The sequence below is a fragment of the Brachyhypopomus gauderio genome, chromosome 16, assembly GCF_052324685.1.
Source record: "Brachyhypopomus gauderio isolate BG-103 chromosome 16, BGAUD_0.2, whole genome shotgun sequence".
In the NCBI taxonomy this organism is placed as follows: domain Eukaryota; kingdom Metazoa; phylum Chordata; class Actinopteri; order Gymnotiformes; family Hypopomidae; genus Brachyhypopomus; species Brachyhypopomus gauderio.
The window spans coordinates 21,287,751-21,314,006 of record NC_135226.1 but is presented as its reverse complement, the minus strand read 5'-3'; the positions used below and the strand labels follow the sequence as shown (position 1 = coordinate 21,314,006).

The 26,256-nt window shown below is 48.0% G+C and overlaps 1 protein-coding gene across 2 annotated transcripts in view; it reads left to right on the top strand.

The window, feature by feature from the left end:
• ncam1b (neural cell adhesion molecule 1b) overlaps positions 1-26,256 on the top strand; it is a 52,152-nt gene that overhangs the window by 17,748 nt on the left and 8,148 nt on the right. For both annotated transcript variants that reach the window (XM_076976241.1, XM_076976240.1), the window contains exons 2-15: positions 6,084-6,158; positions 6,645-6,854; positions 7,117-7,260; positions 7,670-7,807; positions 11,595-11,712; positions 12,392-12,549; positions 12,676-12,818; positions 13,027-13,050; positions 16,746-16,775; positions 18,666-18,816; positions 19,989-20,176; positions 20,417-20,513; positions 20,790-20,960; positions 22,206-22,334. In XM_076976241.1, coding sequence (XP_076832356.1) covers positions 6,084-6,158; positions 6,645-6,854; positions 7,117-7,260; positions 7,670-7,807; positions 11,595-11,712; positions 12,392-12,549; positions 12,676-12,818; positions 13,027-13,050; positions 16,746-16,775; positions 18,666-18,816; positions 19,989-20,176; positions 20,417-20,513; positions 20,790-20,960; positions 22,206-22,334 — 1,776 coding nt within the window. The remainder of the gene's footprint in view (positions 1-6,083; positions 6,159-6,644; positions 6,855-7,116; positions 7,261-7,669; positions 7,808-11,594; positions 11,713-12,391; positions 12,550-12,675; positions 12,819-13,026; positions 13,051-16,745; positions 16,776-18,665; positions 18,817-19,988; positions 20,177-20,416; positions 20,514-20,789; positions 20,961-22,205; positions 22,335-26,256) is intronic.

The following is a 26,256-nucleotide window of genomic DNA, read 5'->3' as shown; positions in this document are numbered from 1 at the left end:
GTTTGATTTGGTGAGGTGTGTTTCATGGTTCAGGTTCAACTCTGACTAAAGCTTCAGCAATAGTTCATACTGTTTAACATTAGTGATGCAGCATTTGAGATGTTATAATGTGTCAACTATGAAAAATGTTTCGATTGTTAGTAATGTACTTATAAAATATGCTGATGATGTATATTGACTAATATATAATGACTAAAATCTGCTAGGTGTTCGGTCACTCTTTCTTTCTTCCTGCCCTGTACAACCGGATGTCACAAAACAAAAAGATAAAATAGTACAAGATCAAATGTGAAGTTTTTTTATATTGCAGCATGTGTGTCTCTAAGGCTGTGAAGAGACAGTTCGGTGTTCGTGCTTGTTTCCGATTGATTAATTGCCAATGAGTACGGCTACAGCAGGGAACTCTGCAGGACGCGGCTGTGTTGGGCCCAACACGGAGCTCTGCGTGTGCAGTCTCGGTGCACAGAGAGTCCTTCCAGCGGGGCGGCCCCCGGCCCATTCACACGGGGCTTTTACGAGCTGCACGCAAACCAAAGGAGGGGGTGTTTCCATGGCAACGGGGCAGCGGGGACGATCACTGCGTTCGCGGCCTGATCAGCAAGCAAATGTGAGCCGGAGTTAGCGGCGGCCACCGGCAGCTCCAGCCCCCCACCCCACGCCGCAAACCGCTCACCACAGGGGGGTCGGGCGGGATCCGTGGTGCGCTGACGTGATGTCGGATGCGTCCGGCCAGACGGGTCGTCCCAGCCGTGGCCGCGAGTCGCCCAGACTGCCCCCTGTCCCTCTGAAGGACGTGATCTCAGAAGAGGAACGTGGACGCCGTGTTTCCTCTACCCCCACGCGATTTCCCCTTGAGCGTTTCAGTCAGCAAAAGCAGAGCGGTTTGCTTTAATTATGGTTTAGAGGGGCAGCCCGCAAACCTCCTAGCCTGCTGATAAGAAGCTCATTATATTCTATATGCAGTGGCTCCACTCGTGGAGCGGTACTGCCTGTAAACACAGGCCAACAATCAGCTTGGGCTCAGCCAGGAGCCGGCGTAACGTGACAGGTGTCTTAACACATATAGCAACCGCCCCGGGGTGAAAATACAACACGGCCGGTTCGGTAGCCAGGGCCGCAGGAGAACACACACTGTGGGAATTTATTTGTGGAAGAATTTGCGCTGGCGCCTGGGTCTGGGTCTCTCGTATTAACGATACAAGGACTCAGGATGTAGCAAGGCTAGTAATAATGGGAGCGTAGCTCCTGTGCTAGCGTGGAAGACACTGCTTAATTATGCAGCTCGTGGCGCCGTTGAAGTTGTCAGCACGATGGCTGATATGTAGTCCAATTAAAAGCACGGGAAGTTGGCGTGAGAGGAACCCCAGGGCCACATACTATTAGTTTGACTCCGTGTGTGTGGAGCACGCCAGTCACGCAGAGAAATCCACGGGAGTAAAACTGCTGTACTTTAAAATGGCGAGAGCGCTGAACTTTCTTCTCGACAATGAGACGTGCTTCTCCTCAGGTGACTTGACCCTGGTGCTGGTGTTGGGCACCTGAAGTGCTGCCTTGTCCGTTACATGTCTCATAGCCAGGAGGCAGAGGTAGAGCAACTTGTGTATTTTTTAACCTTTGCGGTAGACATTCTCTGGGATCTGTCTAGAGTGAGTCAGCGTTTGCCATTTCCTCCCTTGGACTCCAGAGCTATGTTGCCATGAAAAGGAAAGTTTTTGTGTTCATTGTGTTCGTGTGTGTGTGTGTGTGTGTGTGTGTGTGTGTGTGTGTGTGTGTGTGTGTGTGTGTGTGTGTGTGTGTGTGTGGAGGGGGGAGGAGTGTTATACTCTTGTACCAACACCCCCACTCTCCCAACCCCCAGGTCAACCAGGAGCCCCACTACAGAGACAGAACAGCCACAAATCAGGCATGGCCCCAGTGCTGGACACCCCTGTGTCCCAGCGTTAACACACCACGCACACCATTAAGACTCCACTACCTTCAATTTCACGTTGCCAAGCAACAGGGCGGTCATAGTGGGGGACGTGGCTCGCTTGGCTTTGAACAGGCGCTCACAGTGTCTCCCAGTAGCATGAGGGACATCCCCAACACACGGGCAGAACGCGTCTCATTGGCTGACATGACTTGCTTTTTACCTTCTAAACAAATTACAGAAATGTCAGACCAGGACAGGACTGAACACCACACACGTTTGTGTCTCATCTCATCAGGACTGAACGCCACACACGTTTGTGTCTCATCTCTCGTCTGTATTTCTCAATCTGAATCTCATGTCTTGTTTCAGGTGGATTTTTTTAACGGGATGAAGGTGTACAGTGAAAAACAAAACCACACATTCCTTATTTTTTGTAAAATTCATGGAGCATTTAAGCACGTCCTTGTTAATCCGTCCCCCGTGTACACAAGTGGAGGAGCAAACACAGACGTTCTGACTCATGAAGAGGTGTGGGGAGGGGAGTGTTGGGTGGAACTGTCCGCACACAGAGGCAGTCGTGCTGGAGGAGACGAGAGCACTGGACACCCGTGACACAAGCTTGAGATGATATGGACTCTGGGTTTCTGAGTAGACTCCAACCCAGTACACACACAAACGTGTTTTTACGCAGTGAGGGGCTTTATGAAAACACATATTTTGCACTAAATGTTTCATTTGTGCTATGTTGTACGTGTTTTGTTTAGATTACTGCTGTGGTACGAGGAGGTGAGATTAAATCATCGTTTTTTTTCATTTGAGTCGAAGCAGTTTGTGTGCTGAGCCCCTAAACGATCCTAAATGTTTCCACAAGATGTGCTGAAGAATTTGGGGTGATAAAACCCAGTTAAACAATTAAACACCTCAGGTTAAGTGTGCAAGCGATGTGGGATAATCAGTATGAATTATCACAGTTACAGTATCAACCAAAATATTTATTTTCATCAGTCAAATAACAGCAGTGCACATTATTATTATGACAGACGAGGCTCGGTCCTGATCTGGGCAACAAAAGGCAGTAATTCTGCCCACGTGAGTCCGTACTGTGATCTTGGGCAGCTCTAACACCAACTTACTTCATTTCAGCTTCCTAAACATTTGCACACGAAGTGCTAAGTGCAGTATTTATGTGCTGTTTGTTCCGTCCCCCCGGGTTCTACGGCAGTCGTGCCCCTGAGCTGCTCAGCTCTGACACCGAAGGGCATCTTCCTCCGCACACAGGAAGTGACCTCTCGGTGACCACGCCTCACAACAAAAGCCACTCTTCTTTCATCCTTCCATAACAACTTAATGGACAAAAAATGACCCGATATGGATTGTTATGTCCTTCGTAATCTTAATGTAGTTTTTCAGTGGGTGTTTTCTCATGTATACTCATGTTGTTGAGTGATCAAACCACTTTGCGAATATTTGCTACAGACAAACGTGCATTATCTGGGATCTACGAGGTTTTGTTTATTTCCCGAGTGTCTGATTAGGTGGAAACAGTCAGTTCTGTCGTGCAAAACACAGACATTTGTGTGTCTGCTATGCTTTAAACATCTACCTTTATGGGAACTGAGATAACTAATGAAAATGTGAGATGACTGTATTTATTATACAGTCCTGTAAAGTGCATCCCACACCGGCAGTAGTATGTGTGAATAGTGGCAGATGTGTCAAGACCCAGTAAACACCCTCTCCACACGACCCAGTAAACACCCTCTCCACAAGACGCAGTAAACACCGTCTCCACACGACCCAGTAAACACCGTCTCCACAAGACCCAGTAAACACCGTCTCCACAAGACCCAGTAAACACCCTCTCCACAAGACCCAGTAAACACCGTCTCCACACGACCCAGTAAACACCGTCTCCACAAGACCCAGTAAACACTGTCTCCACACGACCCAGTAAACACCTTCTCCACGAGACCCAGTAAACACCGTTTCCACACGACCCAGTAAACACCTTCTCCACACGACCCAGTAAACACTGTCTCCACAAGACCCAGTAAACACCTTCTCCACAAGACCCAGTAAACACTGTCTCCACACGACCCAGTAAACACTGTCTCCACACGACCCAGTAAACACCGTCTCCACAAGACCCAGTAAACACCTTCTCCACAAGACCCAGTAAACACCGTCTCCACACGACCCAGTAAACACCTTCTCCACAAGACCCAGTAAACACCTTCTCCACAAGACCCAGTAAACACTGTCTCCACACGACCCAGTAAACACCTTCTCCACAAGACCCAGTAAACACCGTCTCCACAAGACCCAGTAAACACCTTCTCCACAAGACCCAGTAAACACTGTCTCCACACGACCCAGTAAACACCGTCTCCACAAGACCCAGTAAACACCTTCTCCACACGACCCAGTAAACACTGTCTCCACACGACCCAGTAAACACCTTCTCCACACGACCCAGTAAACACTGTCTCCACACGACCCAGTAAACACCGTCTCCACAAGACCCAGTAAACACCTTCTCCACACGACCCAGTAAACACCGTCTCCACACGACCCAGTAAACACCTTCTCCACACGACCCAGTAAACACTGTCTCTACACGACCCAGTAAACACCTTCTCCACAAGACCCAGTAAACACTGTCTCCACACGACCCAGTAAACACCGTCTCCACAAGACCCAGTAAACACCTTCTCCACACGACCCAGTAAACACTGTCTCCACACGACCCAGTAAACACTGTCTCCACACGACCCAGTAAACACCGTCTCCACAAGACCCAGTAAACACTGTCTCCACACGACCCAGTAAACACTGTCTCCACACGACCCAGTAAACACCTTCTCCACACGACCCAGTAAACACTGTCTCCACACGACCCAGTAAACACTGTCTCCACACGACCCAGTAAACACCTTCTCCACACGACCCAGTAAACACTGTCTCCACACGACCCAGTAAACACCGTCTCCACACGACCCAGTAAACACCGTCTCCACACGACCCAGTAAACACTGTCTCCACACGACCCAGTAAACACCGTCTCCACAAGACCCAGTAAACACTGTCTCCACACGACCCAGTGAACTCTGTAAGAGCTGCACTTTTGCATGGGTATTGACGAAACGTGCTTATTTAATTGTAGTGAGTCTGCTATCCCCTTTGACCGTAATTTTTATTAAATTACTTGAAAGGCTATAAGTTGCTGAGCGTCACCTGAGCACAAATCGATTTTAAAACACTCCCTCCAACCCCCCACACACGGACACACACACACACACACCCCACCCCCTCTGTGCCTTTAGTTATTTCTCTAAAGTCTCTTTGGGTCAGGCGTACAAATGAAAATGCTGAATTGTCTGGTGACGTTTAAGGCCGATGCAGGCTAGGTGATGCATTTTGTTGTGATTGAACAGCTCTATTTTCTCCTGCCTTGCTTGTCACCCCTCAGCAATACCCTTGGGCAGGTCTCTGTTTAACCCGCCCGCTTTCACAGATAGTCTCAGAGCATCACCGATGTCTCGAAGACAAGACACCAGGGCTCCACAAAAATCCACACAGGGCTGGCTAACAATTGGCTAATCAGGTATGGACGTTATGTCCATGATTAGCATGTTAGTTTGCCAGTTATGGATTTATTTCAAGGTATATAGCAGTAGGAAAGATTCCTGCAAGAGGTTGTTAAGTCTTCATCACACTCTGCTATCCTGCTATAGCCTTGTCAATGGGGTTTCCATAGTTACTTGTTGCATCAGTCCAAAAGTAACGAGGTCAGCCATAGGTGAAGAATTAATGGAACTTGTTCTGCAAGACTCCTCCTACTGTTTCATTATGCATGCGCAGAATCACGCCGGGAAAGGCTTCCTCTTTGATAACCGAAAAACATGTTTATTGGCTTCTTTCCAACATCTGGCACTCTCAGCGTCTTCGTGTTTGTGGTGGGAGAAGAGTGTCTGACTAGCTAGACTGTATTGCTAGTGATGGATCCGTAGTGGGTCGTTCCTGTTAATAGCCACATTATGACTGGCTGTCGGACTCCACTGGCCGAGCCATCGGGTTCCGTTCATCTGTTCTCCGTCCGTCTTGTGAATGACCCCCTGCGTGAACATGTGACCTCGTGCTAACCCTGCTTTCTCCTAATCTTGTCTCCTAGCGTCTCTGCAAGTGAGCATCATACCCGTGCAAGGAGAAATCAGCGTTGGAGAGTCAAAGTTCTTTTTGTGTGAAGGTATGTTTGTATCTAGAGCCCCTCTTCCTCTTCCTGCCTGAACTATAGTATATGTTCCTGCTCCTCACTCGTCCGAGGCACCCCAAAACACCTCCTCTGTGCCCGTAACTCGTCTTGGCATAGGCCAAAGCGGGTTTGCAGGTCTCCCCCTCTCGGGATTTCTTTGGAGTCGGCCTCTGAGACATGGACCAGCAGCTCTGGCAATTGTGTTTCTCACTGAACTGAAACCAATGCTGTCTTCCGGTCCCAAGGCTTGGTTAGTGGACTGTTTGGTGCCCGCGTAGGGGTCAGCTTGTGGTCAGAGCTCTTAATCCCAGTGGTTTCCTGTAGAATCAAGGCCTAATTTTCTCTTGATTGGTGCAGTTCTGTCATATGAATGTTTTTGTTTGTTTTAAATGACTGCCAGGCCCGGATGGTTTGGCTGGACCTGCACACGTTATGCCAGTTGTCCTCTGACCTAACGCCACGTCTGTGTTTGTCCTGCAGTCATCGGGGGCACCAAAGGAATCGACTGGTTCTCCCCGACCGGTGAGAAGATCGAACCCAACCGGCAGGACGTCAGTGCCTTCCGGAATGACGAGACGTCCTCCACTCTCACCATCTACAATGCGAACGTCGACAACGCCGGCACATACAAGTGTGTCGCCACCAGCCGGGATCAGCAGGCCGAGGCCACGGTCAATGTGAAGATATATCGTACGTCTCCGCGTTGGCCTCTCCCGCGCTTCAGATCGCTCACATCAAACTCGCGTTTCAGCTCCGTCTGCACGCCGAGCACCCGCTGTAATCCCCGGGATCTTCGAGACCGTGTTTCCGCTCAGATGATTTACCCCGTTCATTTCATCCTACCACATCGCCCCTCCGAGTTTCGTCATGTTTACTGTGTGCAGTCGGTTCATCTGAATCTTCTCTGAAGCTTTTAACTGTGATACAACTTTGTGGGGTTTATTTACTGCAGAAAAGATTACCTTCAAAAATGCTCCATCGCCCCAAGAGTTCACAGAGAAGGACAACGCCGTCGTCGTCTGTGACGTTGTCAGTTCCCCGCCTCCAGCTGTTATCTGGAAACATAAGAGGACAAAAATCCAGTTTGAGAAAGATGGTAAGACCCAACTGTACATTTTGTATTCATTGGTACATTCTATTGCTATATTGATTGTACTGTATTGATTTAATTTAATATACAGGTCTTGTTTTGCTCATTTTACCAGTCAACAGAAAAGAACGCTGAGCTCTACCATTAGAGCCGCTGCCGTCCGTTACTCTCAGACGCTGAGCAGTATTGGAAAATGCAGCATTTGTTCTTGCATTCATGACTCAGTTGGTGTTCAGTTTCATTTTGTTTCTGTTTCACGATTAAAGACACAATCACAAAGCTGACATCATAATTCAGCTCCATCATCTCAAAATGCAAAGCACTTGATGTTTCTGACGATGAGCCTTGGCAGGTTCTCGTTCCACAGTTCTGGGGGGCGACCGGCGTTCATTATAAACACTCTGTCGTCCTCCAGATCGCTTCAGGATTCTTAGCAACAACCACCTGGAGATAAGAGGCATCAGGAAGTCTGATGAAGGCGAGTACACCTGCGAGGGACTCATCATGGCCAGAGGCGAGATCGACTTTCGCACCATCAGAGTGGTGGTGAATGGTGAGCTCATCCCTCTGTGGTTTTGTTTGAGCCTTCGTCACACGCGGCGCTTTGAACCGGACGGCCGTTTTGTCGCACGCGCGTTCCGTGCCATTTGTCGCACGCGCGCTCTTTGCCGACACTCATTACAGCGCTCTGGTCCAAGCAAAGCAATTCACAGCTGGCGTGAGGCTTCTCGGCGGCCACAGAAGAAGCTGACCAGGAGTGACGACACGGACAAGCAGTCACGGCTCCTCCAGACATCATAATTTAGAAGAGGAGTCTCCTTCTCCTCCTTCTCCACCTGAGATTGTTCAGGACTGAATATTTACAGCCGTGTTCTTGGGCTGTGAGAGAGAGTGTCCCGATTAAAAGGTACTAACGGTGACGGACATTTTAAAGTACGATTTGTGTTGTTTTGCTAAATGAATTAATTAAACCAGGCCTGAAAGCCTGTGCACTTTACTGCTTTAAATGAATTAATAAAATGTGACACACTGGGCCAGGTGAGCAGAACCTGATACTGGACTACATTAACCAGTACTAGAAAGATAAACCACAAAACCTGAGACGGGGCTACATTAACCAGTACTAGAAAGATAAACCACAAAACCTGAGACTGGGCTACATTAACCAGTACTAGAAAGATAAACCACAAAACCTGAGACGGGGCTACATTAACCAGTACTAGAAAGATAAACCACAAAACCTGAGACTGGGCTACATTAACCAGTACTAGAAAGATAAACCACAAAACCTGAGACTGGGCTACATTAACCAGTACTAGAAAGATAAACCACAAAACCTGAGACTGGGCTACATTAACCAGTACTAGAAAGATAAACTACAAAACCTGAGACTGGGCTACATTAACCAGTACTAGAAAGATAAACCACAAAACCTGAGACGGGGCTACATTAACCAGTACTAGAAAGATAAACCACAAAACCTGAGACTGGACTACATTAACCAGTACTAGAAAGATAAACCACAAAACCTGAGACTGGACTACATTAACCAGTACTAGAAAGATAAACCACAAAACCTGAGACTGGACTACATTAACCAGTACTAGAAAGATAAACCACAAAACCTGAGACTGGGCTACATTAACCAGTACTAGAAAGATAAACCACAAAACCTGAGATTGGGCTACATTAACCAGTACTAGAAAGATAAACTACAAAACCTGAGACGGGGCTACATTAACCAGTACTAGAAAGATAAACCACAAAACCTGAGACTGGGCTACATTAACTAGTACTAGAAAGATAAACCACAAAACCTGATACTGGGCTACATTAACCAGTACTAGAAAGATGAACCACAAAACCTGAGACGGGGCTACATTAACCAGTACTAGAAAGATAAACCACAAAACCTGAGACTGGGCTACATTAACCAGTACTAGAAAGATGAACCACAAAACCTGAGACGGGGCTACATTAACCAGTACTAGAAAGATAAACCACAAAACCTGAGACTGGGCTACATTAACCAGTACTAGAAAGATGAACCACAAAACCTGAGACGGGGCTACATTAACCAGTACTAGAAAGATGAACCACAAAACCTGAGACGGGGCTACATTAACCAGTACTAGAAAGATGAACCACAAAACCTGAGACTGGGCTACATTAACCAGTACTAGAAAGATGAACCACAAAACCTGAGACGGGGCTACATTAACCAGTACTAGAAAGATAAACCACAAAACCTGAGACTGGGCTACATTAACCAGTACTAGAAAGATAAACTACAAAACCTGAGACGGGGCTACATTAACCAGTACTAGAAAGATAAACCACAAAACCTGAGACTGGACTACATTAACCAGTACTAGAAAGATAAACCACAAAACCTGAGACGGGGCTACATTAACCAGTACTAGAAAGATAAACCACAAAACCTGAGACGGGGCTACATTAACCAGTACTAGAAAGATGAACCACAAAACCTGAGACTGGGCTACATTAACCAGTACTAGAAAGATAAACCACAAAACCTGAGACTGGACTACATTAACCAGTACTAGAAAGATAAACCACAAAACCTGAGACTGGACTACATTAACCAGTACTAGAAAGATAAACCACAAAACCTGAGACTGGGCTACATTAACCAGTACTAGAAAGATAAACCACAAAACCTGAGACTGGGCTACATTAACCAGTACTAGAAAGATAAACCACAAAACCTGAGACTGGGCTACATTAACCAGAATTAGAAAGATAAACTACAAAACCTGAGACGGGGCTACATTAACCAGTACTAGAAAGATAAACCACAAAACCTGAGACGGGGCTACATTAACCAGTACTAGAAAGATAAACCACAAAACCTGAGACTGGGCTACATTAACCAGTACTAGAAAGATAAACCACAAAACCTGAGACTGGGCTACATTAACCAGTACTAGAAAGATGAACCACAAAACCTGAGACGGGGCTACATTAACCAGTACTAGAAAGATAAACCACAAAACCTGAGACTGGGCTACATTAACCAGTACTAGAAAGATGAACCACAAAACCTGAGACGGGGCTACATTAACCAGTACTAGAAAGATGAACCACAAAACCTGAGACGGGGCTACATTAACCAGTACTAGAAAGATGAACCACAAAACCTGAGACGGGGCTACATTAACCAGTACTAGAAAGATGAACCACAAAACCTGAGACGGGGCTACATTAACCAGTACTAGAAAGATAAACCACAAAACCTGAGACTGGGCTACATTAACCAGTACTAGAAAGATAAACCACAAAACCTGAGACTGGGCTACATTTCACCAGGACTAGTAGGATAAACTACAGCAGGCGTCTGGAGAAGCAGTTATATTCTCAATATATTGTTTTGATTAAGTTTAATACCTATTTAAAAATAGTTAATTGCTCCTTTCTGAGCTGCAGCCCAGTGCGTGTGTGTCCCTGCTGATAACATTTTTCATTTTTGCGAGTGTTTCGCGAGCACGAGGGGCAGAAAAAAGGAAAAAGTCTCTTCACAATGCAGAAGCAAATGTGGCTCTATCGTCCGTCTGTGTTTTTAAAAGGTGCTTGTGAAGTTTTCAAACACAGGTTACACTTCATAACCTGCAGACCTGACAGTTCCCCTGGGAAAAGTCTCCCAGGAGATTCTTAGCTGATGGTTGTAGTAATATCTCAGTATGGTATGTCCACATAGCAGTAATAACTGTAAGCAGTAATAATAATAATAATAATAATAATAATAATAATAATAATAATAATGTTGTTAAAACTATATAATATATAATACTGTTTAAATTATTATATAAACGATATATAAATTATATATCAATAATTTAGATAAACTAATGGCTTTTGTTTACTGTTCTTGATTAAAAAGCTTAGCATTTTTTTCTTTTTTGAGTTTATTTTGGAGTATTGGTTTGGAGTATTGGTTTGCTCTGGGATCAGTGTATCTCGGTGTATCTTTGTTTACTGTTAATTGCCAATTGTTTACAGACAATGAACATTTTGTTCCCAGTGCAGGCCTGTAAGTATGTCATTATGAGCTGTGTTTCACTGAACTGGAGGCTTTGTGACTTTAAATTAAGGGCGTTTCACTGAAACCCTTCGCGTGTGGAGATGTTCCGGCATCTTCTGTTGTGAGTTTGAGACAAGCCGCTGTAGCAGTAAATTAGATCTGAACCACCCAAATCCTCCACGAGTGTCTAGAGCGGAGGGCCGTGCGTCTGTGTGATTAAACAGCAGACGGTGGATGTTTTGGAGAACCGTCCTGCGGCCTGGAGAGTCTAAACGCAGCCTTTTTCGTCTTTCTTCAGTCCTCCCCACCATCCGAGCGCGGCAGCCAGAAGTGAACGGCACCGCTGACCTGGGCTACTCGGTCACGCTGGCCTGTGATGCGGAGGGCTTTCCTAAGCCCATGGTGGCGTGGAGACGGTAAGCCAGTGTTCGCCTGCCTCTCCTCGAGCTCGCGCTGGGTTCTCCCCACGCTACAGAGCGACTGTGATCCCCCCCCCCCCCCCCCGATCTGTTTCCCACTGCAGCCAATGCCGAGTTGGACTGAGAGATTGTTGGCAGGCGGATGAACCCTGAATGTAGAACTAAGAAGGAGTTAACAGGCAGAGGGCGAGTTGGGATTGTGCTGTTAGAGGTCTTAAAGAGACAAGCCTGTCCTAATGCTGGGGACAGCCAGCCTTGCGAGCTCTCAGAGGAAGCAAAGCCGGGGGGGGGGGGGCATGGGAGAACGGCCGGGATGGGAGATCGCTGCCCCACGTCTTCTTGACAGCGGCTTGCTCTGTGTTTATTAGCTGTTTGACCTTTTGATGAAGGGTGTGTGGCCTTCATCAAGAAAGCGATGGGTTTTTTAGGGGCTGTCAGAGAGGAACCTAGAAGAAAATTGAGTGAATAGAACCATTTTGTTCAGGAGAGGCCTAATTTCAGGTTCCCCTCAAGTGGCCTAGCAGCTCGAAAACAAATGTCTTTGTTTTCGTTTTTTAATAAAACTACCCGACGTAAAATGAGGACAAGCGTGGCTTGTCTCGTAAAGTCTTTTCGGTAGCCCTTGGTTACGTGTTTGAGCTGTGCTGCAGCGTGAGCATTATTGCGTTTCTCCCAGCAACAACGTCCTCGAGAGCGGGGACAAGTACCAGTTCAGCGAGGACGGCTCGGAGATGACTATTATGGACGTTAAAAAGCTGGACGAGGGAGATTATACTTGCATCGGCAGGAACAAAGCAGGGAACACTGAGGAGGAAGTCAGTCTCAGAGTCTTCGGTAAGATGTGTCAAAACTTGACAGATTTGCACTATAATAGCTCCTCACTGTCCAGAAGAAGAATTGTGCTTCGGGAGAGAGTCAAGTGCTAGAGTCTGTCCCCCTTTTTAAATGATGCCATTCCAGTGAAACCCAGCATCACGTTTTTGGAGAACCGGACCACCACGGAGATGGAAGAGCGGGTCACGTTGACGTGTGAAGCGACGGGAGACCCCACGCCGAGCATCACGTGGAGTTTCGGCCCACATGTGTTCACAGAGGGAGAACAGGTGAGTGAGGTGACGCCCGTCTGGTCCTCCACGACTCTTCCTCTGCTCCTGTTCGTTTTCGTGTTCTACCACCCAGAGCTTAGTGGAGATGTTCATCAGCAATGATGGTTGTCATTTATATAAAGACTGAGGAAAAGCATGTAGCATTGGTGGCTAGGCTAGTGCTGCTTCAGGCTACTTCATGCATATAATCTGTTTCTGTCTACAGGAGCATCTGAAGCGGGTTTATCAGGTATGAGATCAGAGTGGCAGGTATAGTAACGTCTGAAACACCCACCAAAAATCAGCTGCACTGTTCGTTAATCCCAGATTTGGGCCAGGACCTTGATAACTATCAAACAGTAAAGATGTCTGTTAATTTATTCCCCACTGCTAAGAATCTTTTTCTTCCAGTGTCCTAAAAAGCCGTGATCGTATCAGATATAATTTAATTTAAACATTTGAACGTGAAGAGAGCCCTGACGAAGAGGTTACAGCATGACATTGGAAGGTTCTGCTGCTGTAGTTTTCATGACGACTGAAGCGATGGCTTCAGCTCGTAAAAAAATATAAAAATTACAAACTAAACGAATGTGACGGGAATGACTCCCATGATGCCCGGAGTCATGCTGTCCTCATGCCGCAGTCCATAAAGAAGCATGACTCGCCGTTCGCCTTGCCTGGTCGGACAACTCTCCCGTTTCCCCCTCAACCTCACCCCCCCCCTCCCCATCATCATCCTCATTTAGACACGCATGCTATATTCGTCGTCCTGCGTAGACACGTGCAGCAAAAACACGCTCGTGGTGCGGAATGTTTGGCGGAAGGATACGTCGTGCTACGTATGTGTTTGAGGGATCTTCGTTTGGTTGATTATATCGGGTTTATTAGCAGTAAACCTTCAAAGAAGCACGTGTCCTGTTCCGCACGTGATTGTGTTGCGGAGTTCGCTGCTCGTCTGCGGTCTCTCTGGCTCGTCCGTGCCATCGTGACACCTACACGTACGGTTGAAGAGCGCTTGCTGGTTGAAGCATCGCAGCTTGAGACACTTCTGCCTCTCTGATTCCACCACTCATGCGCCTCAGTTGTGGGAATGACGTGATTGCCGCTCCGCCCTGTTCGTGAGCCGAAACAAGGCGCGTGCTCCACGTGAAACAAATCGGCTCTAGAGGTCGACGTCACACGTGGGCGGGGCTGTTCGCTGTAGAGGTCGACGTCACACGTGGGCGGGGCTGTTCGCTGTAGAGGTCGACGTCACACGTGGGCGGGGCTGTTCGCTGTAGAGGTCGACGTCACACGTGGGTGGGGCTGTTCGCTGTAGAGGTCGACGTCACACGTGGGCGGGGCTGTTCGCTCTAGAGGTCGACATCACACGTGGGCAGGGCTGTTTGCTCTAGAGATTGACGTCACACGTGGGTGGGGCTGTTCGCTCTAGAGGTCGACGTCACACGTGGGCGGGGCTGTTCGCTCTAGAGGTCGACGTCACATGTGGGCGGGGTTGTTCACTCTAGAGGTCGACGTCACACGTGGGCGGGGCTGTTCGCTCTAGAGGTCGACGTCACACGTGGGCGGGGCTGTTCGCTCTAGAGGTCAACGTCACACGTGGGCGGCGCTGTTCGCTCAGCGTTTCCACAAATCAGTTTAGCTGGTCTTCAGTTTTGCATGAAAGTGATTTGAGCTGTCAGGTGTCTCTCCTACTTCTTCTGTTGGAGGTGGAGGATCGTGGTCCATCCCACATGGAGAGCTTTGGCCATTTCAGCCCTGTTTGTCAGTTCTTCTGCCTCTGGCCCACTTTACCAGCGAGCCCCAGGGGTCATACACAGCAGACGCTGTGGGCCTCAGACTCACGCCTACGCTCCACCAGGCCAGTGGTCGGCCCATGAAGATGAGCTTCCGTCTCCTGAACTCTTCACCTGTTGCCTTTGCCTGGCGTCAACCTCTCCATGACTTCGCTATGAAACATATTAGATCGAAGGCCTTTAAAATGACCCGCTCACATCGCAGAGACGGAGACGGCTTCAGAGAGAGAGAGCCAGGCACAATTACATGATATTTCAAGGGTTCTTTATCTCCAGAAGGGTTTTTTTAATTTGCCAAACAGATGTCGACTTGGGATAAGTGGCGGGGCTTCACAGAGCAGGCCTTGTTCTGCTCACACACAATGGCGGTTCAGATGCGTGGCCTCTGGGAGGGTGTCTCAGATCAGTCTCCCTGCTTGCTCCGCTGACCCATTGCTCAACGCCGGCTCGTTCTCTCTCAGCTGAGCCTTGAAGGCAGGAAACAGCATTCCCACTCTGTGGCCTCTGTTCAAATGGAGATATTGATCCAGTTTTCTCTCCACCTCTGACATCTACTGCTGGACTGCAGCGTGAAATCTTTCCGGCACCTAAAAAACAGCTCCACTGCATATCAGGAATATCTCACCCACGATGATTTGTACGAACTTGTTTTATTGGTATTATTATTATTATTATTATTATTATTTGCATGGACCCTACTCCAATAAATTTAAGTAAATTTAAGTTTTTTTCCAATAAACAACCTTGTTAAGTCTTATGTTATCTGTCTGTGCAAACGTTTGGAGATGATTTCATATTCCTCTCAATGTCTGACATGCTGTCTCTTCATGTAATTAATTCTCTACACATTGAGAAACGGCCCCCACCCGCCCACATAACTAATTAGCCACTCACAACATACACACATACACACTATCTCTCTCCATCTCCCTCTCTCTCACACACACACACACACACACACAGAGACACTCACACACACATGCGAGCACATTCAGAGACTGTACCAGGGCCATATGTGCACATGCAAAACAAACAGGCGGAATTTTTGTTCTGCGGTTCCATGCCACACACTTGTGTGTGTGGTTACATCTCAGTGGCGTGGTCTGATGTTGAGACCCCACACCTCCGGAGTGGCCATCACAGCACGTTGCCCTCAGCCCTCTTGAGAGTGTTGGCACAGTGCAGGCCTCAGATCACGTGCCACCACAGCAAGCTCACGTGTGATTTCAGCGCTCTCTCGTTTTGTGATTCTGGTGAACGTGCGACGTGGTACTGTCTGTGGAACATCTGTCTTCTTGTTGTGTGGGGGCGCGGTGTGGAGCATGTCTGGGCTGGCTAAGGGAAGGATGCTACCTGTCTGTGGGCTGGTGCACATCTGTGGGCTGGTGCACATCTGTGGGCTGGTGCACATCTGTGGGCTGGTGCACATCTGTGAGCCCCTACAGGACTCGACACACTAGGACTTTGCAGTCTGTTGTCATTTGCGTCGTTTTCCTGTCATGTCTGTCGTCTTTACACACCATCCATGTAATCCCAGACATGGCCCAGTAATACACATGCATGCATTTGCTTTCCACCTTAAATGTGAAAATCAGTTTAGAGAGGTTGCAGGGTGAGAGGTCACACGCCCAGGGTTAGAGAGTCACACTGGAGTGTCCCTGCAGCCTCCAAACACGTAAAAACTGTTCAAATGCTGCATTTCCTTTCTTTATCTTCAAAACACTTATTTAACACTAAGCTATTCTAAACAAGCATTTTGAGTGTTTTACTACAAGTGTTCCTAAGTAAATTTAACACAAATTATGATCTGACTCCTTCAGCTGGTGTCCCTGAGACTCTCAGCTAATTGATTTGCTAATCTCACATACTGCAACTACCCTTAATGACATTAATATGAAATGAATTAATAGTGATGTTAGTATGAAATAAACGCATAATTACATTTATAAGCTTTGTTTAGTATGTGTATGTCGTTCTTAGAACGCATGTTTTATGTTCTACTTGTTAATCATATGCGTGCTGGACAAGCCCTCATCAGATATTCATTCCCAGTGAATAGTTTTCGATTTTCCCAAGATTTGTTCTCACTTGGGTGTGTGTGTGTGTGTGTGTGTGTGTGTGTGTTGTGTCCTCTCTCTGTCCACTCCAGGCCTCCTGGACCCGACCTGAGCAGCACAAGGTATCCTGTCCCCTCGACCCCACACACATAACCCAATCGTAGCTTCTACACCCAACACCCTAAATGCTCTTATCCTCACAGTGTGGATGTTTGGCACATACTGTTTTGTTCTGAATGTTGGTCCCAAATTGCCTTTACGTAATGAGTAAATTAACTGGGTTAATTTCTTGTGCTGTGCATACATAGTGCTTAATGGCGTTTCCTCACTTGCGTCGGGAATATGATATTCTTATTAACGAGGCGACGCGGTCCGTACTGTTTTAAATCGTGTTGAGTTTGTCTGCTCGTGCAAGCCCCAGTTCTCTCTCCAGTTGTCTTCAATCCATTGATTCCTGCAGTAATCAGATGAGCCCTGTTGTGCCTGAGTATTTGAAAACGTCGCATTCAGCTCTCTCTCTCTCGTACAGTTTTGTTGCTTTTCTTGAGCACTACTTCCGATATAGCTGGGTGTTTGTGGAGACGACCGTCAGCCCGTGTGCCAGCTAGTGGTCAGTTTGCATTATTAAAAAGCCTCCACTGCTGAAATCTATGGCTATGAAACATTAATGTGCCAGTGGTCTCATGTGGCAAATGAATAGCTGAAGCTTTATCAGGGAGCAGAGAGAGGGGCCTGCGGGCTGGAGACCTGGGCTGAGGTGAACAACACATTGTCTGGCCGGCGCTGCTTCCAGCATCACGGCTCTGTGTCCTGAGCTGTGACCCGTGCCATCGCTGGTGTCCAGTGTCTGAGAGCTGTCTGCTGCGGTGGGAGGTCAGGGGTCACGGGGGGTCACAGCACAGGCATGAGAAATATGAAAGGTGATTAAATCCTTGAAACAGAGAGATTTCTGCGTGTGTGTGATCCGGGTTCAAGACTGTCGGAAGTACTGAGTTAGCGCTTCCCTGTAAATAGATGTGTTTGGGTGGTGTTCTTCACTAAGCAGTGTGTGTGAACATCTGTTACAAATATTGATGCTTTCGTTGATGCCTCCTCAGTACAGTGGTAGAGCACGACGTCCTTTGAGATGGTCAAAAACGCTCAAAGTCTGAAGCCAGTGCAGAACGCCTCTTGTTCAGAGCACCAAGGAGCAGTCCAGAGCAGGCCAAGTGCTTTCTGTAGAAGGTCAAGTCTAACTCTGTTGAGACCACAGCTTGGAGTGGGGCGTGTTGGGGGATATGTGGGCGTGTTGGGGGGTGTGTGGGCGTGTTGGGGGATGTGTGGGCGTGTTGGGGGATGTGTGGGCGTGTTGGGGGTGTGTGCAGGCTCGTGTCATAGCACCAAGGCCCTGAGTGGACTGGTTCACCTGGCACAGCATGTAGTGAAATAACTTTGCACTTTAGCAATGGCTTTCCTGTCTCAACTCTGTATTATTGATGGATGCTCCCGCACCCCCTTCTCCACACCCCACCCCCCTTCTCCTCACCCCACCCCGCCCCCTTTATCCACGCCCCGCCCCCTTCTTCACACCCTATCCCTTTTATCTACTCTACTTTTCAAGAGCATTAAAGGCTTTTAAATCAATGTAAATATAGAATAGTATCTTTATAAACATGTTTTGATTTGTATATTTCTCTAAATATATATTTATATTTATATTATATAATAATATTTATATTCTTCACTTCATTGAAGTTGATTCCATAGCTGAACACACAGAGCTTTCCAGCCGGAGTTCCTATCACAGAACCTACTTCACAAAACTGCTGAGATGTTCCAAAATATTTTTGCATTTAGACACCGACTACTGATGCAAACTCTGCTGGAAAAAAAATGGGCACAAACAAGTCTTGGTTGTGCCAATGTAGGACACCGACGTCTCCACAGACCTGGACGGGCTCTAACCTGTCTCTACAGGCCTCGGTGAGGTGGTGCATTGTAACCCATATGTGTGTTGTGTCCGTTTTCCCCAGAGCGCGGACGGAAGCGTGGTGGTCCGCAGCGATGCACGTGTGTCCTCCCTCACGCTGAAGTATGCCGAGTACACGGACGCCGGCCAGTACCTGTGCATGGCCCGCAATGCTGTGGGCGAGACCTCTCAGCACATGTACCTGGAAGTACAATGTAAGATCTCCTGAAGCTCCTCCCACAGTTATGATGTCATAATGGAACTGGGATAGGATACGGGTTGAGGCCCAGGAGACGTATCGGGTGGCCGTCCAGACTGTGTGTGTTGAATAGCTGCTGGTGCTGAAGTCCCCACTAACAATGGGCCTGGCGGGGATCTGGACGGCCTTTCTTCTCGACCCCTGTTTGACCTGCATAAAGAGCGCCTCAAGCCCTGAGAACTCCAGTTCAGTGATTAACTGAATTTGACAGGAAATACAGCTTCATACAGAACAAATATCACTATTTTAAACACTAATGCTAGCATTAAACACTTAAACACTTGTTTAAACACTTATCGTTAAAAGTTAAACACTAATGTGATAGTTAAACACTTATCGTTAAGAATTAAACACTAATGTGATAGTTAAACACTTATCGTTAAGAATTAAACACTAATGTGATAGTGAAACACTTATCATTAAGAGTTAAACACTAATGTGATAGTTACACACTTATCGTTAAGAATTAAACACTAATGTGATAGGTAAACACTTATCGTTAAGAATTAAACACTAATGTGATAGTTAAACACTTATCGTTAAGAATTAAAACACTTATCGTTAAGAGCTAAACACTAATGTGACTCATGTTTTCACTCTGCATATTTTAAATATTTGCCTTTATGCTAATCAGAGCCCAAACTGGGCTGATATCTGCTAACGCCTTTGCTCGCGCCTATCGCAATAGTGTGAGTTAACGCAGCATCGCCACTGAACACCATCCCGTGCTTCTAAGAGCACAAGGATGGACGCTAATGGAGGGTTGCCACGGGGGGGGTGGGGGTAGTGCAGGAGAGGCCGGGGGCGGGGGTGAGTGTGTGCAGCCGTGCGTTGTGTTTGCACACGGCTCGCCGTAGTGCGGGGCTCCCCGTGAGAAGCAGCGTGAGTGTGCAGGAGCCAGCCGAGCGTGTTCAGCTCTAACACACGCGAACCGTCCACCTGCCGCTCACTTAACGTCCCAGTTTTACACTTTCAAACACTGACTTCCTACAGTTTAGGCAGTTAAGCTATTCTGAGGATTTCCTTACAGTGCGTTTACCTTCAGTGTTTTGAGTTGATTTAGGAGTTTTTTTTTACTTTTCTTTTTCTTTTTAACTTTTGTCCTCTTTCCTCCCCCTATCACGGCAGACGCTCCCAAAATCCTGGGCTCAGTGGCGGTCTACACGTGGGAGGGGAACGCGGTCAACATCAGCTGTGAGGTCCGGGCACATCCCAGCGTGGTGTCAATCCTGTGGCTGCGAGACGGTCTCCAGCTGCCCAACGCCAACGTGTCCAACGTGAAGATACACAACGCCCCCTCCGCCAGCTACCTGGAGGTAAACGCGCTCATCCGCTTTCGCTAGTAATATCCTCCGCGCATAAACCTTTAATACGTGCGAACATCGGGGGATGGATCGGGTTGCCCCCCAGACCTTGTTGCAGGCTCTGTTGCCCATCAATAATTGAGTAAGGGAAGAGCACTGTGAGGGGTAAATAGAGATGCCACTAAACACAACAAGAAGAATAACAGCTGTGACCGATCCCCGAGGTTAATGTATGCGCTCTCGTTCCGGCAGGTTAACCCAGACTCCCAGAGCCACTTTGGCAGCTACAACTGCACGGCCTCCAACGAGATCGGGACCGAGTCCAAAGAGTTCATCCTGATTCAAGCAGGTCTGTCCGCTCCCTGCCCTTCACGCCAAACTTCAGCACCTTCAAGTGTTTACGGAGAGTTTGTGGAGCTTTTAGAGTGTTTAACCCTGGCAAACGCCGAGTGACGCACGACTGATCTGCGGGTCTGAGCAGGAAATCTTTTATTTTTAGCCGCGAGGGTCGAGTCTGTCCAGTGAAAACTCTAGATGTTATATTGGGTGTGATTGCTGTGAAGCCCCAGGCCCGGCGTGCTTGGGTCCTGGTTCTGAGCTGCCTTTCCTCCTCCGTGGCCCACAGATGTGCCCTCGGCCCCCACTGTCCACCAGGTGGAGCCCTACTCTAGCACAGCCCAGCTCCTCTTCGCCGAGCCCGACGCCCTGGGAGGCGTCCCCGTGCTCAAGTACCGAGTGGAGTGGAGAGTGGCCAGCCGCACTAACTGGGCCCAGCGTGTGTACGAGGTCCGAGAGGGTACGTTCCCCACACCCAGCAGGTCCACGCCAGTGTTACACTGTTACACAAGTCAAATACTGTATGGAGCCATTGTGGTTTGGGGTTACGAGCAGCCGTGTATTTAGGTCAGATGTGACACGATACGAGTTCCAGTAAGATATGTAACATTATCTGGGGGTGGGGTTCAGCATGCAAATAATACCAAATATTTGCATATAAATTAAAGCTCAATTATATGCTTAATTTGCAATATAATTATACAAAAATACAAAGAGTTGCTAAAACCCTGCCATCTTAAATGGTATATTGAGAGTCCCAAATGTGCCAGTTTTTATAGCCAGCAGCCCTTTTATCAGTGGAGACTCTCATTCAATACTACAGTCACTATTCAGCGTAACTGGTTCCAACCGTAGACATAATATGATGAATGCTAATAAGAGAATGAAAGGATGAGTGAAAGGAGGGGTGCTCCTTTCTTCCTGTCTGAACTCTCTCTCTTCCTGTCTCAGCTCTCTCTCTTCCTGTCTGAACTCTCTCTCTTCCTGTCTGAGCTCTCTATCTTCCTGTCTCTCTCTCTCTTCCTGTCTGAACTCTCTCTCTTCCTGTCTCTCTCTCTCTTCCTGTCTCAGCTCTCTCTCTTCCTGTCTGAACTCTCTCTCTTCCTGTCTGAGCTCTCTATCTTCCTGTCTGAACTCTCCCTCTTTCTGTCTCTCTCTCTCTTCCTGTCTGAACTCTCTCTCTTCCTGTCTCTCTCTCTCTTCCTGTCTGAGCTCTCTCTTCCTGTCTCTCTCTCTCTCTTCCTGTCTGAGTTCTCTCTCTTCCTGTCTGAGATCTCTCTCTTCCTGTCTCTCTCTCTCTCTTCCTGTCTGAAGTCTCTCTCTCTCTTCCTGTCTCTCTCTCTCTTCCTCTCTCTCTCTCTCTTCCTGTCTCTCTCTCTCTTCCTGTCTCTCTCTCTTCCTCTCTCTGTCTCTCTCTCTCTCTCTCTCTTCCTGTCTGAGCTCTCTCTCTTCCTGTCTCGCTCTCTCTCTTCCTGTCTCTCTGTCTCTCTTCCTGTCTGAAGTCTCTCTCTCTCTTCCTGTCTCTCTTCCTCTCTCTCTCTCTCTCTCTCTCTCTCTCTCTCTCTCTCTCTCTCTTCCTGTCTCTCTCTCTCTTCCTGTCTTTTGAACATCACCTCTGCACGCATGGCTTGCGTCTCACCTGCATGTGTTCCTCATTGTGGTTGCCATAGCTACTGTGTTAACTCATAGCGTCGTTTTGGTCCAGGAGGCCTGAACGCTGTGACAGTCACTGGCCTGAAACCAGAAACCAGGTACGAAGTCAAGATGTCCGCCATCAACGGCAAAGGGGAGGGGGAGAGTAGCCTGCCCGTCGCCTTCAAGACAGAGCCAGTCCGTGAGTATAGCTCTCTCTCTCTCACACCCCCCCCCCCCCCTCTCTCTCTCTTCTGTTTCCCATTATGAAGACGCTGCTCCATCAACACTCTATAAGCAGTCAGGTGCAACTAGTGCAGTAAGCTTGATGCTCCACTTTACTGGGAACGTGAAGCTTACTGCTCTGGTGAGAGGCCAAAAGTGCTCCCAGCTCCACACGTCTCCTACACGCTCCACACGTCTCTTACACGCTCCACACATCTTTTATGCGCTCCACACATCTCCTACACGCTTCACATGTCTCCTACATGCTCCACACGTCTCCTACACGCTCCACACGTCTCCTACATGCTTCACACGCCTCCTACACGCTTCACATGTCTCCTACACGCTCCACACATCTCCTACACACTCCACACGTCTCCTACATGCTTCACATGTCTCCTACACGCTCCACACGTCTCCTACACGCTTCACATGTCTCCTACACGCTCCACACATCTCCTACACGCTTCACATGTCTCCTACACGCTCCACACATCTCCTACACGCTCCACATGTCTCCTACATGCTCCACACGTCTCTTACGCGCTCCACACGTCTCCTACACGCTCCACACGTCTCTTACGCGCTCCACACATCTCCTACACGCTTCACATGTCTCCTACACGCTCCACACGTCTCCTACACGCTCCACATGTCTCTTACGCGCTCCACACGTCTCCTACCGGCTCCACACGTCTCCTAAAGACTCCACACATTTCTTCACGCTCCACACGTCTCCTACATGCTCCACACGTCTCCTAAAGACTCCACACATCTCTTCGTGCTCCACACGTCTCCTACAGGCTCCACACATCTCCTAAAGACTCCACACATCTCTTCGTTCTCCACACGTCTCCTACAGGCTCCACATGTCTCCTACATGCTCCACACATCTCCTACACGCTCCACACGTCTCCTACAGGCTCCACACGTCTCCTAAAGACTCCACACATCTCCTACAGGCTCCACATGTCTCCTACATGCTCCACACGTCTCCTACACGCTCCACAAGTCTCCTACATATTCCACATGTCTCTTGCGAGCTCCATATGTCTCCAACATGCTCCACACATCTCCTACACGCTCCACACGTCTCCTACACACTCCGCTCCGCCCGGGTGTTCCCTCTCTCTTCTTCTCCTCCTTCCTGTCCCGGTTCAACCCCAGAAAAGTGACACTAATGTAAAATGGTGATTATTTTGCTTATGGCCCGTTCTGATGTCAGCTCGCTCTTGGCGTTGGAGCCAAATGAATTCAAGGATGAATAATGCATTTGTCTCGGCCAGAGTGTCTCTTGCTATGCAGCTGTGCACAAATTGCCACAAGAGTTTCACACGTTTTGATGACAAGCCTCCCAAAAGATCACGGCGTGTTCCTGACACATCGGCCTGTGATACTGATGTGATTTCGCTGATAGTCTCTGTGAGAGGAGAATGTTCCCACGCACACTGAGCATTTTGGCCCTCTTGCTCCCCCTAGTGGCTGTGTGTGTGTGTGTGTGTGTGTGTGTGTGTGTGTGTGTTTTGCATATGTTTGTTTGTGTGTGTGTGTGTGGCCTCTGGCAAGAGCCAGTCCATTCATGTCCTTACGTAATCAGAACAGTGCGGGTCCAGATCGTCTACTTGAGGCTGACCGGCTCCTCTAAAGTCTCACCCAACGTGAGCGCCCTACCAGAAATACTGAGACGCTGTAGGAACGTGTAAATGGACAGTGTCTGTGCTGGAGGTGTGATCCATCTTGCTTTCAGATGAAGGCTTTTTTAGTATCTGCCCCATTCAGTCTATTGTACTCAAGTAAATGCCGTATAGACTGCAGCTCTGAAACTACTCTCTGTTGGACTAATGCACATAACTCTTAACTCTGCGTGCTTGGTGCTTAGATGTACTGGGGTTCAGTAGCGCTGTTTCCCGTTAGTTTTAGTGTTGATTAGATTTTAGTTTATTAGCTTTTATTCCCCAGACCACTGGGCAAATCGCCCCTACGTTGAGTTGAAAGTTTCTTATTCCTGCGCCTTAGATGTAGGTTCCCAATTTTACACTTATGAAACCGTTTTGTTGATTTGCATATTCCATGTACCTATTATATGTCACTTAATGAATCTGAACTGCAATAATATGTGAACATTTCTGAACTAAAATGCTATGAAATAAGAATCAGAGACTGATTGCGTTTAGTGTGCAGTAACTGGACTACCCGAGGTGCAGGCCCAAACGACTGCAACATGTGCAGAGAGGGAGACGTCATCAGTCTCCTTCTGTAACACCAGTCATTGGACAGCGAGCTGCGTGTGAAGACTTCCAAGCTCGTGGACGTTTGGACGCTTCTCAGGCAGTCCGAGCCTCTCGTGTCCCGTTTGTCCCATGTTACCTGCAGACCCAGGACCAGCAGGTCCGTCCCACGTTAATGTGATCTGCTCTGGATTTAGGCGACACTGGGTTGAAGTATTAACTTGCTCCCTGTACCGGTATCTGCAGTATTTCGACCTCTGTTCAGTGACACCGTATCTTGATTCAAAGCCACAGAAGCAAACCTGTTGTTTTGTTTTGTTTGTTTATTTTGCTTTAACCTTTCTGCTTTCAGTGTTGTGATTGATAACCCAAACAGCCTCCTCTATTGCGGATCATGTTTGTGCCAGCTGGCATCTAACAGCATGGGCTTCTGTTTCTTATCCATGTTCACGTCATCTCTGTTTTGTGTTTTCCATGTGAACTTTCAACCAATCACACCCGCGTGCATGCACCTTTTGTCATGTGACTTGCATGGTGCTGGTGATGGCGTCCACACTGATGAACAGAAGGTAAACACTCGATACTTCCCCCCCTCACAGCCCGCACGTCCGACACCTCCACACGTCCAGAACAAAACAGTCGTCATCGACAATTCACCCAGGCCCTTCTGCAGAAACTTCCCTTGGGCAAACACTGTCTAAACTGCTTTAGAACGTTAGTCAAAGAGAATATGGAGTCAGAGGAGATCAAGGAGAGTCCTCACAAACATTAACAAAAAAGTATTTTAAATGTTCAGAAGCTGAAGAACGCTTCCTAAAAGAGCGCCCCCCCCCCCCCCCCCCCCCCCCCCCCCCCCCAGCTGGCTTGGCAACGTCACAGATCCCTTTATGGCCGCTATAAACATTTTGACATGCGGCTGGGGGGGGGGGGGTTTCTTATAGATGTCTTTTCTTTGCTGCATTGCCGCATGTCATTTAATTCCCCTATTGTACGTCTCGTCCCAGCAGCAATACATAAGCAGGTTGTTAGGGCTCTCTGATCAACTGGGAGGCTAAGCCAAGTGATTAGTCCAGTCTTGTTCCTACAGAATTCGGTGGCGCTGAATTCGTAGCTGCAGCGCTTTGGAAGGGCAGAGGCTGTGTTTGAACTGTAGATGTCCGATGATAATAAGAGTGGTAGTGGTGGTTGGTTTAGTCGTTTCTCATCTTCGCTCGGACATTAGCGGTGGTTCCGCAAATGGAAGACGGGGAGGAGGAGCAACGTGCTGCTACGGTTCTCGTTAGCGTGTTAAATAGTCAATAGACTCGGCCTCATCGTTAATAAACTTCCTTCTCGATTGGTTCGAGACGTAATTTCCCGTAATCACGTGGTCTTGATTTCCTCGGCAGGAAACATTATGAAAGGGTGTGAGAGCCAAAAGAACACGACGTCCGGACGGCGTGTGTCGTGTTGGTTGAGAGGACAGTGAGGGCCCGTTCGACTGCACTGAGTCAACACTTCTCCCCCTTTTACAAGCCCGTGCTAATGAGGGTGTTAATGTCAGTTAAAGGGCTTCATTTTTCAGCACGCTCGGTCCATTCTTTTCCCCGAATCCCCACTAATGTTGTTAAATGTCACTCTGTGGTGCTTGACTAACACGGTGGATCACATCGGCACGCACGGGTCTTTAAC